General features: G+C 34.2%; 1 protein-coding gene across 1 annotated transcript; it reads left to right on the top strand.

The window, feature by feature from the left end:
• Positions 1 to 1,084: 1,084 nt before the first annotated feature.
• LOC129885933 (protein FAR1-RELATED SEQUENCE 11) lies at positions 1,085 to 7,281 on the top strand. The gene is made up of 4 exons (XM_055960420.1): positions 1,085 to 1,352; positions 2,585 to 3,595; positions 5,392 to 5,835; positions 6,365 to 7,281. The coding sequence occupies exons 1-4, from the start codon at positions 1,323 to 1,325 to the stop codon at positions 6,980 to 6,982; spliced, it is 2,103 nt and encodes a 700-aa protein (XP_055816395.1). The 5' UTR covers positions 1,085 to 1,322; the 3' UTR covers positions 6,983 to 7,281.
• The last annotated feature ends 5,040 nt before the right edge of the window (positions 7,282 to 12,321 follow it).

The raw sequence follows: 12,321 nt of genomic DNA, 5'->3' as shown, positions 1-12,321 counted from the left end.
TTACTGCCTGTTGGCTCACTTGTGTCGTATCTTGCTATTTTGCCATCATATTATTTTTGTAATTCTGCTTCGAAAAATGTTCTTTTAATTCGAGAATTTATCAGAAATAATTTTTTTTTATCCCAAAAATAAAATAAGGTCCGTGTACGCTTACCTTCTACGAAGTCCACTAGTGAGATTAAATTGGGTATATTATTTTTTAACCAACAAAATAAACTCTCAAAGTAATGATAACAATAATTGATAAGTATTTTTTTTAAAGGAAAATTACATAAATTTCACTAGTTTATGAGCTAATTACTTAGATATATTTTACTTTGCAATATTACGTATCTTACCATATTTTTGTGCGTCCAGATACATTCAAATATGTTTAGATCATGTATCTCCGAATAAATAAGGTCAAAATTAGGTGTAATTTTGTATTCAAGTGGATTTGCATTTATTCGGGATACATAACAAAATTCACTCGCCTCCTCGCCTCTCTTCCATCTCGTTCGCCACTCTCTCATGTATTTGGTATCTCAGATACATGCGAATCTCGCTAACCTCTCTTCCTATTTTGGTGTATCTGGTAGCAAAAATATACATATATTTAAGTGTATCTTCCTCAATATATGGTGAGAAACTTTTAATTAGTGGTAAGATACGTAATATTTTGTAATTATAGTACACAATGGCGGAACCAAGATTCTGAATAAGAGGGTTCAAAATCTGAATAAGTAAACACACGGGCTAGTCGAAGGGGGTTCGATATCTACTTTATATACCTAAAAATTTATTTTAACCATATATAAATGTTATAATTTTCTGCCGAATGGGGTTTGGATGAACCCTTAGGCACAAGGTGGCTCCACCACTGATAGTAGATAATAATAGTACGTAAATATGATAGTGAAGTATGTGTAATTTTTTCATCTTTTAAATTATAGTGAAGTATGTGTAATTATATAGTTTTTTCCGAATGGACTCTGCAGGCGGCTACAGGTCATAATACACTCTTCGCACAACAAATTCACTTTAAAGTTGACTTATTCGCTCGGCCATTGGTTCTACGGGCTGGGAAACCGGAAAATAAAACAAAATAGATGCACAGCGTTATGCAACGAGACGCCGTTTTGTTAACAAAATAGAGCATGTCCCTTAAACGTGCGCCTTGGTATAAAATGGTCCAATCACATACCTGCGCAAATTAGGGTTCTTCTCTACTTTGTTCTCTCAAACAAAACTCCCAACGGATAATCAGTCTCTCTTCGCTATTTCGCGCATAAATTCTCCAGCAGCTTTATGGATGGAGAAAAGCATTGAATGGGATGTTTTAGATGAAACGTCTGCTTCATATCTCTGATTCTGTAAGTAATGCTGAAATTTTCGCTACTTTGATCAATGGTTGATTGTTTCTAAAAATGTATCGCTTTTATCGAGACAACTTTTTAGTTGAACACTTTTGGTTGTAGATTTTTCGAGCTTTCATTAGGTCCGTACGTTGTGAATTTCTTTTGAGGATCAAGTTCCTTCGAGTGTGATAGTGTCCATTATTTCAAATTCACCAACAACAGCTAGAGTGTACGTAGACTTTAACCTACTTAAAGGTGGAGAAGTTGTTTCCATTAGACCCTTACCGGAAGGAAAAACAATCCTATGCAGTCCCAAAAAGAATGGAAGTACAAAAACGACTGATAATAATAATAACAACATATAGTAACAGAAGAGAAACTACAACAAAAGGATATGATAATTGAGATACAAGGAATCAACAGATAATATCAGAAATCGAGGGATGAGAAACTTCTGGGGCAATACTATGACTATTAATATGGACAAACATCAAGACAATGCACTATTGCCTACTACCCTTCTACTCTAATCCGTGACCTCCACATCCTCTTATTTCAAATTCACCGATTGCTTTAAATATTGGAAATTCGTTTGACTCACCAATTTACATGGTGGTAAACTTTGTGCAATCAATGTGCAGGCAAACATGTGTACACGTGTGTGTATATATATATATGATGGGTAAAAAGAGTTGTAATACTTGGCTTGATTCAGGGAAACTACAAACTTCAGGATAGAAAAGAATATACCATATATACATATATATAGTTAAAAGGGGGGCCTATACTCCTAAATTTTTGTCCTTTGGAAATACTAGAGGTCCATAGACATTACCTCTAAATTATTTGAATTTAGACGGAGAGTCTAAGGTAACTTCTTTGTTGATGTTTGGGTGGAGTTAATGGTGAAAAACGATATTTAGAATGTGAACATAAATGTAATAATCTGTTAAAAGTGGTCTATTCTGTATTCCTTTGTTTATGTGTATGAATGTCTAGGAGTGTCAGTTTCTGCCAGGACTTGACCATATGAGCTGTTATGTTAGTCTTTTCCCAAATGAACTCTGAGTTGTTCAATTAGTGCTTCTTTAGGCTTCTGCTTTGATCTTATATCTAGTTAAGCTAGGTCTACGTATCTGTATTGCTGGTGATTTATTTCTGCATATATATTGTAACATATCAAACACAACCATTTTGTTGAACTCTTACATTATCTGCGTGACTTAAAATATTAGACATGGTTCTAGGTTTGTAGTGAGCAGTATCTTGACAAATTTATAATGTCTGAAGAAGCTGGGCATATGATGGGGCTTTATGGTGATCCCTCGGATCAGAGATCTCTATCTTTGGATGATACAAGCAGCACTGAGGAATCACCTGATCAAACAAGGCTGTCTCTGGAGACAATTAATGATGCAGTTCCATACATAGGACAAAGATTTCCTAATCATGATGCTGCTTATGAATTCTATGCTGAATTTGCCAAAGGCTGTGGGTTTTCAATCAGGCGTCACCGTACAGAAGGGAAAGATGGTGTCGGCAAAGGACTTACAAGACGCTATTTTGTTTGCCATCGTGCAGGCAACACTCCTGTCAAAGCTGCTAACGATAATAAGCCTCAGAGGAACAGAAAATCCTCCCGTTGTGGATGCCAAGCATATATGCGGATAAGCAAGACAGCTGACTTAGGAATGCCTGAATGGAGAGTGACTGGTTTCACGAACCACCATAATCACGAACTTCTAGAGCCAAACCAAGTACGCTTTCTTCCTGCATATCGCAGCATATCAGATGCAGACAAGAGCCGAATTCTAATGTTTGCTAAAACAGGAATTACAGTGCAGCAAATGATGAGGCTTATGGAGCTAGAGAAGGGTGTGGAACCAGGATATTTGCCATTCACTGAGAAGGATGTCAGAAATTTGCTTCAGTCATTCAGGAAGGTGGATCCTGAGGATGAAAGCATAGACTTGTTGAGAATGTGTAGAAACATTAAGGAAAAGGATCCCAATTTCAAGTATGATTTTTCACTAGATTCCAACAACAGATTGGAAAATATTGCATGGTCATATGCTTCATCCATCCAGTCATATGACATTTTTGGTGATGCTGTGGTCTTTGATACAACTCATCGGCTGACTGCTTTTGACATGCCACTTGGGATATGGGTTGGAGTGAACAACTATGGTATGCCATGCTTCTTTGGTTGTGTTCTTCTTCGAGAGGAAACTTTGAGATCCTACTCTTGGGCTTTGAAGGTAAAAGCAGGAATATACAATTTCATGCTGCTGATTTCTGAACCATTGGCCAACTTGGAGGCCATTACTTTACTCAGATCCCTGCCCTTCTTTAAACTCTCCCCCCCCCCCTCCTGTAAAGGACAAAGAAAAAATAATTGAAAATAAACACAGAATAAAGTTGAAATATTTCACACATGACATTTGGATATCTGATACTAACGTACTATTCAAAATCTTGTTATGATTCATAATGTGTCTGGTCACATGTTCCATGCTTCTAGGTAAGTAGAAGTGAGTAACTGCTAGATCATACTCTATAAATACTACAACTGCAACAATTATGCTTCAATCCCAAGCAAGTTGAGATCTATCTATATGAATCCTCATTGAACATGCCGTTCCATTTAAGCTCATCTTAGACCCATATTATACATAAATAATAATGATACTAATAATAACAATAATGTATCGGATTTTCCTTCTTGTTGATAACCTAGAAATCCCCGGGATCAGTCTCACACGGTTTAAAACTGGTGGATAATAGGCAGTTTTCTAGATTTCCTAGTGGCATATAAATCTCAGATAGCTGGGTTGAGCTCGTCCCACCGGGCTTGCCTAGTGCGGGTTATCTCTCCTGTATGGCTTGCGAGCTATTGCATAGGAGTGGGGTTTTTACCATGTGCGCACCCAAAGGGTAGCGGCTGCGGGTTTCCCTTGTCATAAAAAAAATATAAATCTCAGATAGGACTAAATGGTTCTTAGAGAACATAAGACCTGAAGTAAATATTATTGTGACTGAGATATAGCCCGAACTAATAAATGTCGCCTACATAGATCTCTCTCTCTTGTGCCCTATCTTTTTACGTTGATTCTAAGATATTGTAGGTCTTTCGGGACAATTTCCTCCTGTGATTTTAGGTCTACCTCGTTCCCTCTTTAACAGATTTACTCACCATAGTTTAGCACCTACAAAGTTATCCTTGATGTGTGCTACTCGCACCTTTTGTCAAATGTGGCCATTTCTTATCTTGTTTGACTGCACATTCATCTTAGCATTCACACCTCAACGACACTCATCTTGTGAGTTGTGAATACGTTGGATATTACCCACCCAACATTCACTCTCATATACTCCCTCCTTTCCTAAACACTTGACATGTCTTTTTTCGCACGCGCCTTAAGAAAAACATTGAGTAGAGGGTAATTTAACGAAGTTATCCTAATTTATTACTCCATTCAATTTAATACTTCTTTCTTTTGCACCACATTAATATATCTCCATATTTATGACTTAGGGTAAAGGTGGAAACAAATAACTAATTATTTGTTGGTTTTCTAAAATGACAAATATTGTGGATATCTATTTTTAGTAAGGAAGAAAAGTATTTAGGAACGGAGGGATCAGTAACATCGTTGGTCTTATAAAGATCAGACTATGCAAGTGTTTAAGGAAATTCGGATATATGTCCTTAAAAAAATTGAACATATATGGACTTGCAATAATGGAAATGTGTCTTGAAAGACGAGGAATTATTAATGGTTTACTATTAGGAAAATGGTTGCTGTAACATTTTTTTTTTTGGGCAGATCAGATATTGATATTGCTTTATTATCTCAATTAATACCGTTTAGTTCTTGTGGTACTAACGTTTGGATGTAGGAATATTTTAATGCTCCTGCTCCAATAGGAGGAGAAAATTTGAGAAAAAGAGAGGAGAATATGCAAGATAAATATGAAATGGTGTCTACAAATGAGTATATTAACAATTTTTCAGAATCTCTGTTGATACTTTGTTTGTTTTCAAATGTGGTAGGCATTCTTGGCGTTCATGAATGGGAAGGCTCCACAAACAGTACTAACTGATCAAAATATGTGTCTCAAAGAGGCAATTAACTTGGAGATGCCCACGACTAAGCATGCCCTTTGCATCTGGCTTATCATGGCAAAGTACCCATCATGGTTTAATTCTGTTTTAGGAGAGCGCTACAACGAGTGGAAGGCTGAGTTTAACCGACTCTATAATTTGGAATCTGTGGAGGACTTTGAGTTGGGTTGGAGAGACATGGTGAACTCATTCGGACTGCATACAAACAGGCATATTGCCAGTCTATTTGCCTTGAGATCACTGTGGGCACTGCCATACCTTAGGAGCCACTTTTTTGCCGGTATGACCACAACAGGCCACTCAAAGTCAATCAATGCTTTTATCCAACGGTTTCTGAGTGCACAATCCAGGCTAGCACATTTTGTGGAACAGGTATGTTATCCGGACTTTAATTGTGCTGCTGTTTATTTTTACTGGTAGTGGTAAGATGTTCTTAAAGTGCTAAATTAATTCTTTTGACCACTTGAAAGCCAGATGAAGGTTAGGGACTTGATATCTCAGGTGAAGCTTGATATTTACTTCAACGCCACCAAAAGTTACTCATAATGTTAGTTGGCAGGATGTTTAAACTCTATGCTTGCTTCCTGATAATCTTTACTCTCGAGTGTCAGGAAGAAAATTGTCAGTCATGACGATTGTCATGAATGCCGTTATTGCTATCCACTTGTTCCCTCCCATCACCCTTTCCCCTTGAGTTACTTAGGTTAGGAATTTAGTATGGTTTTATACATGCTTTACTTGATGAGGTGTATAGGAAACATGAGGTGATTACTGAAATGTTACAGATGGTCCTATAGTTGAAAAATTAGCATGTATACTACAATCGCTCAAGGTGGTTCATCATATGTTTTTACTGAGTAAAAGTGATCTCTATTCTGACTTACATAGTGTGGATGATCAGGTGGCTGTTACGGTTGATTTCAAGGATCAAACAGGAGAGCAGCAGACTATGCAGCAAAATGTACAAAATATATGCCTTAAAACAGGTGCTCCCATGGAAGCACATGCTGCTACAATTCTTACACCATTTGCCTTCTCTAAGCTTCAAGAACAACTTGTTTTGGCTGCTCATTATGCATCATTCCAGATGGAAGATGGTTTCCTTGTCCGACATCATACAAAACTTGAGGGTGGACGGAAAGTTTACTGGGTTCCAAGAGAGGGCATCATAAGCTGCAGCTGCCATCAATTTGAATTCTCTGGAATACTTTGTCGCCATGCTCTCCGTGTTCTTTCAACAGGAAATTGCTTCCAGATACCAGAAAGATATCTGCTACACCGGTGGCGACGAATCAGTACACCAGCAACCAAAGCTCTTCAGAATACGCAAAGTGGCCACACCGAGAGGGTTCAGTTATTGCAGAGTATGGTTTCTACTCTAGTAACAGAATCAGCAAAGTCAAGGGAACGTCTTGACATTGCCACAGAGAACGTTTCAATACTTTTATCGAGGATAAGAGAACAGCCAATTGGTTCACAAGGTATCAGAGAGTTATCCTCAAATCAGAGGAATCTTTGATTTTAGTTAAATAGTTTGATTACATCCAGAGTTCTTGTAGAAAAATAGGGACAAAAGAGATGAAACAGGGGAAACTTTGTCTAGCTAGTGTGTAAAGAGTTGGGAGCTGGCTTGATACCCTTTTGTATGACATATTTGCTGATTATGTTTTTACAAAATCTGTTAGGCAAATATGTAAAGTTTTTGATTGTGGGGCAAACGGATTTTTTTTTCTTCTCGTTGTTATTGGAAGAGATATCTTCTTTCAATGCAAAGATAACTATATAAAGTTAAATAATTTAACTTTCTTGTTCTGACCATGTATTAGTTATTTCCTACCATTGATTTTCAAATTGTTATATAAGTTTATCAATTGCCATAAACGCCTAAATTACACTTCTAAAAGTACTTTCTTTTTCCCCATGTTACTTGTTCATGCCACTAAAAACATTTGTTCCAAATTATATGTTAATTTAACAAAATTAAAATAGAATTAATTAATTTTGCTCTTAAAATTAATTCATTTGAAAGTAAAAATACGTAAAGTTTTTTTTTCATAATGTAAAGTTCATCGATTGTTAATGGAATAATGCATAAGTACTTATGAACTATGACCGAAATTTTACTGACACACCTTAACTTAACTAGGGTCCTATTACCTTCCGAACTCATTTTTTATTGCATGTTTGTGCACCTTTTGTGCAGTATGACACATTAAACCAAGTAAGTTGGTTGTGTTTGTACACACGCAGCACCTTTTGTGCAGTATGACACATTAAACCAAGTAAGTTGGTTGTGTTTGTACACACGCATCTGCCAAGCCAACAAATATATATTTTTAAAACAATATTTTTTTTAATTCTTTTTAAATCTTTTTATTTTTTTTCTTGTATTTAAATTAAGTTCATACAAGTAAAAAAAAATTATAATTTTTTTTTCTTGTATTTTAACTTTTTTTTTTACCTTTATTCATTGTCTTTTCTCTTTTAATTTTCTATTTACTCTTTTTTATTTTTTGTCTTTCCTTTTAATTTGATTTCAAATGTAATTCCAAATGCCTTGTATTTAAAATAAGTTAATTTTGAATGAATATAAAAATAAGTGAAACAATCAAATAAAACATTAAAAAAATGTTAAAATTAAAAGATACTTTTTAATTATTTTTAAAAAAATCCACATAAGTTTTTAAAAACAATTAAACTTGAAAAGACAAGAAATTAATGAAAGAAGAAAAAATAAAAAGTTTAAAGTGGGGAATAAATTAAAATAAATATTTTACATAGAACAACAACAACAACAACAACCCAGTGAAATTTCACAACATATTTTACATGGAAAGAAATGAAAATAATTATATATTTATAAGTTTATTATCATTAATTATGTATACTAATTAATTATAAAGTTTCCAATTAAAAAGAACATGTATCCAATTTTTAACTCATCACTTGTTTTCAAAAAAGCGTGCAGAGTGTCAGATCAACTTTTAAGGTGTATTTGTTTCATTTTAAATTATTTAAGAGGGTTTAGAACCTTAATTAAGTTAAGGTGTGTCGCTGTAATTTTGATCATAGTTTAGATCATACTTATACATTATCTCATTGTTAATTTTTATATTGATTAATAAGGCACGTACATAAATAGACAGAGTGTATTAAAAATGTTAAAAAATTAAATTAATAAAATATTTTTCGACAGGTAAAATAGAAAATGTATGAAGCAAATAGAGTAATTGACAAATACTATTCATGCCTTTTTTTGTGTGTGTTGCCAAAATAATAATATCCATTAAAACATAAAATGGAATTAATTTAATCTTCAATCACAATGAAGTATTTATTTTTGGGAAAATTACCTAAATGTACAATATTCAAAAAATATTTACCATATAGAGCAACATAATTATTTTAATCATATATAACAAATTATTTGAATTAAATTAACTCTCACCCCCTATTTTCTCTTCCCCTGTTTCTCTCCAACTTTCCTACACCAATATTCTCTCCAATCTTTTCACCCATAATTTTCTCCAAAATTAGGGCAATACTTAGCTTCATAGCTTCTCAACCACAACTTTCTACAACATTTGTACTCCAATTTTGGAATTAAGTGACGTGTATTCGATGGAATCTCACTTTTCAGAAGAAAATTTTTTGTTCTCCATAGTCAAAAAGAGGAAGAAGCAAACATGAGCAACAAATAGTATGATATTCAACAATATTCATGCGAAATTTTCTCCAAAATTTTTTATTTTTATTATCGATTTTTATTTTTTTGATTGCAGCGATTACTTGTTCAAACTATTGTTAATCGGCGATTTTTCTGTCGGCAAATCCTGTCTTCTTCTCAGATTCGCCGTATGTTCATCTATTTAACTTTGATCTCCTATGTTTACAGTTTAATTCAAGTTTAATGTGAGTTTAATTCATTTATTGTTCAATTTTAATTCATTTTTGTGGCCTACAGATTACTGAAGGCTGGTTTTGTTAGATACATGTTTCATTCGTGTCTAATACTCTTCTAATTCAAGTTTAATTCATTTTTGTGGCTTACAGAGAAGGCTGGTTTCATTAGCTATAGGTTTCAGTCGTCTCTAATTCTCTTTTAATTCAAGTTTAATGTGAGTTTAATTCATTTATTGTTCAATTTTAATTCATTTTTGTGGCCTACAGATCACTGAAGGCTGGTTTTGTTAGATACATGTTTCATTCGTGTCTAATACTCCTCTAATTCAAGTTTAATTCATTTTTGTGGCTTACAGAGAAGGCTGGTTTCATTAGCTATAGGTTTCAGTCGTCTCTAATTCTCTTTTAATTCAAGTTTAATGTGAGTTTAATTCATTTATTGTTCAATTTTAATTCATTTTTGTGGCCTACAGATCACTGAAGGCTGGTTTTGTTAGCTACATGTTTCATTCGTGTCTAATTCTCTTCTAATTCAAGTTTAATTCATTTTTGTGGCTTACAGAGAAGGCTGGTTTCATTAGCTACAGGTTTCAGTCGTCTCTAATTCTCTTTTAATTCAAGTTTAATGTGTGTGTAATTCCTTTGTTGTTCAACTTTAATTAATATACTATGGAGAGGCAGGCCACTTTGCTAGGGAATGCACTAGTCAATCCATAACTACCTTCATAGTGGTGATCGACTGCCTTTTTCGAGGTTGCTCGACTAACGTTTTTGATTATCCATTCGAGCTGAAACTTCTTGGGCTCTGCAATTTTTGGAGTTGCTGTAATCCTGCAAAATTTGGAGCATTTTTGGCGATGGATGATGCAATTTGTTAAGGGCTGTTGGTTGTTGTTCAGTTTGTGTGTTGCTTCTGGCTGTGATGTTGTTGCAGCCCTGCTAGTTATAGGTGCTGCAGTTCTGCCTTTGTACCTGCACAAACAACTAAACCCAAGGAATCCCCAAGATTGTTTGGTATTGTTGAATGTTGCAATGCTCCATAGTTGCTGTAATTGGTTTAACTCTGTGAAACCTGCACAAACTAGTAAGCAACCACAAGCAAAAGAGGGTGATGGACTACTGGTACAGATCTGTATTGGATGATGTATTTGATTGCTATGGTTGGATTGTTTGGTGTAGCAGGTTACTCTCAGCAAGGATCCCTGCATTGTGATCCACCATTCCTTTTTGTGCTCCATGTATTGGAACTGTTGCTGCACAGCCAAACTCAAAACCACACTAAAGGTTAGTTGTTGCTTGCAAGCTGATAGTGCTTTCATGTGCTGTAGTTCAGAGTGTGCCTGCATAATAAGAAAAGAAGAAAGGCAGAGGAAAGAAAAGAACTCCAGAAGAAGTCCCAAAGATGGTTGAACATGTATGTTGTTCACTCTTGGAGCTATGCTACTTGCTGCAGTTATGATGTTGCAGTTTTCAAGGGTGCTGCATGTTGCATTTGTTGCAACCTCAGGCTTGCTTGTTGAGTGTACCTGCAAAATCCTGTACCTGTATCTCCAAGACTGTTGCATAGCAGCAACATTGGAAAGCCATTGCATTGTGCATGTTTTTCCTTCCAAATTGCAAGATATGTTGCAATTTTGAAAATTTCTTGGTGGTCCAATCAACTTTAGTGTGTATGTAATTCATTTTTGTGTTTTTATAGATCCCTGAATGCTTTTTCATTAGCCACACTTTTCATTCGTGTCTAATTCTATTCTAATTCAACTTTAATATGTATGTAATTTATTTTTTATTCAAGTTTAATTCAGTTTTTATTCAAATTTAATTCACAATGCAGGTTTCAGTTTGATAAAACTACTGAAACACATCACTGAAGGCTTTTTCATTAGCTACAATTTTCATTCGTGTCTAATTCTCTTCTAATTCAACTTTAGTGTGTATGTAATTCATTTTTGTGTTTCTATAGATCACTGAAGGCTTTTTCATTAGCCACACTTTTCATTCGTGTCTAATTCTATTCTAATTCAATTTTAATATGTATGTAATTTAATTTTTATTCAAGTTTAATTCATTTTTCATTCAAGTTTAATTCATAATGGAGGTTTCAGTTTGATAACACTACTGAAACACTTTAACATTAACGTAGCTATGTATTGCATTATAAAAAAAGAAGATACATTTTACATTAACAAAAATTATATTAAAATTGTATTTTAGGTGTACAAAAATTATCTTAAAAAGGATAGCAAAACAATCTTCAAAATCTAACTAATACATCAGCTATAAACTGTTTTTAGAGAACATAGTTTTCATATACATTTTAACTAATATAACTACATTTATTTATTTATGTGGACTTTTATCTTCACTTTGAAGGTTACTCTTTTGCTTCTTCACTGCATATTCCCATAGTAGAGCCCCAAACCTCTTTCAGAGACTGTCTGCACTTAGTTGTTGATTTACAATATCCTGGCCATTGCTCACTAACTCCGCAAATGCAGCCACAAAAACTCCACAGTCCCTATAAAATTTAAAATATAAAATCATTATAAAAATACTATTGAGTTTAATAAGACCAATACAAAAGATAGTATTTATTTGATAAACAATTAAATTTACGATCCTGCATATAAATAATTTCAATCTATCACTATAAATAATTATATCTTAACATGAACCCTCAAATAGGACTTAAAAGATATGTGAGATTTCAAGGAAAGAAGAGTAGCTTTATCAGTGCTAATATTAGCTAGTGAAGAGGAATGGTAATGAAGCATAATGAAAATTGCAAGAGAAAACAGAAGATTGCAAATTCTACCAATGACTGTTTTTATATTGCAATGTCTTTTATATGACAATAATTGATAATACATAGCAATGATCTTAGAAGATCTATTTATTGCTATCAAATCTTCCTTTGGTCTTAAGCTCAACAATAAGATAAATACAAAAGATTAA

Source organism: Solanum dulcamara, chromosome 4, assembly GCF_947179165.1.
Source record: "Solanum dulcamara chromosome 4, daSolDulc1.2, whole genome shotgun sequence".
NCBI classification, from domain to species: Eukaryota; Viridiplantae; Streptophyta; class Magnoliopsida; order Solanales; family Solanaceae; genus Solanum; species Solanum dulcamara.
Note: the sequence above shows the minus strand (reverse complement) of the source record. Positions and strands in the feature narration are given on the sequence as shown.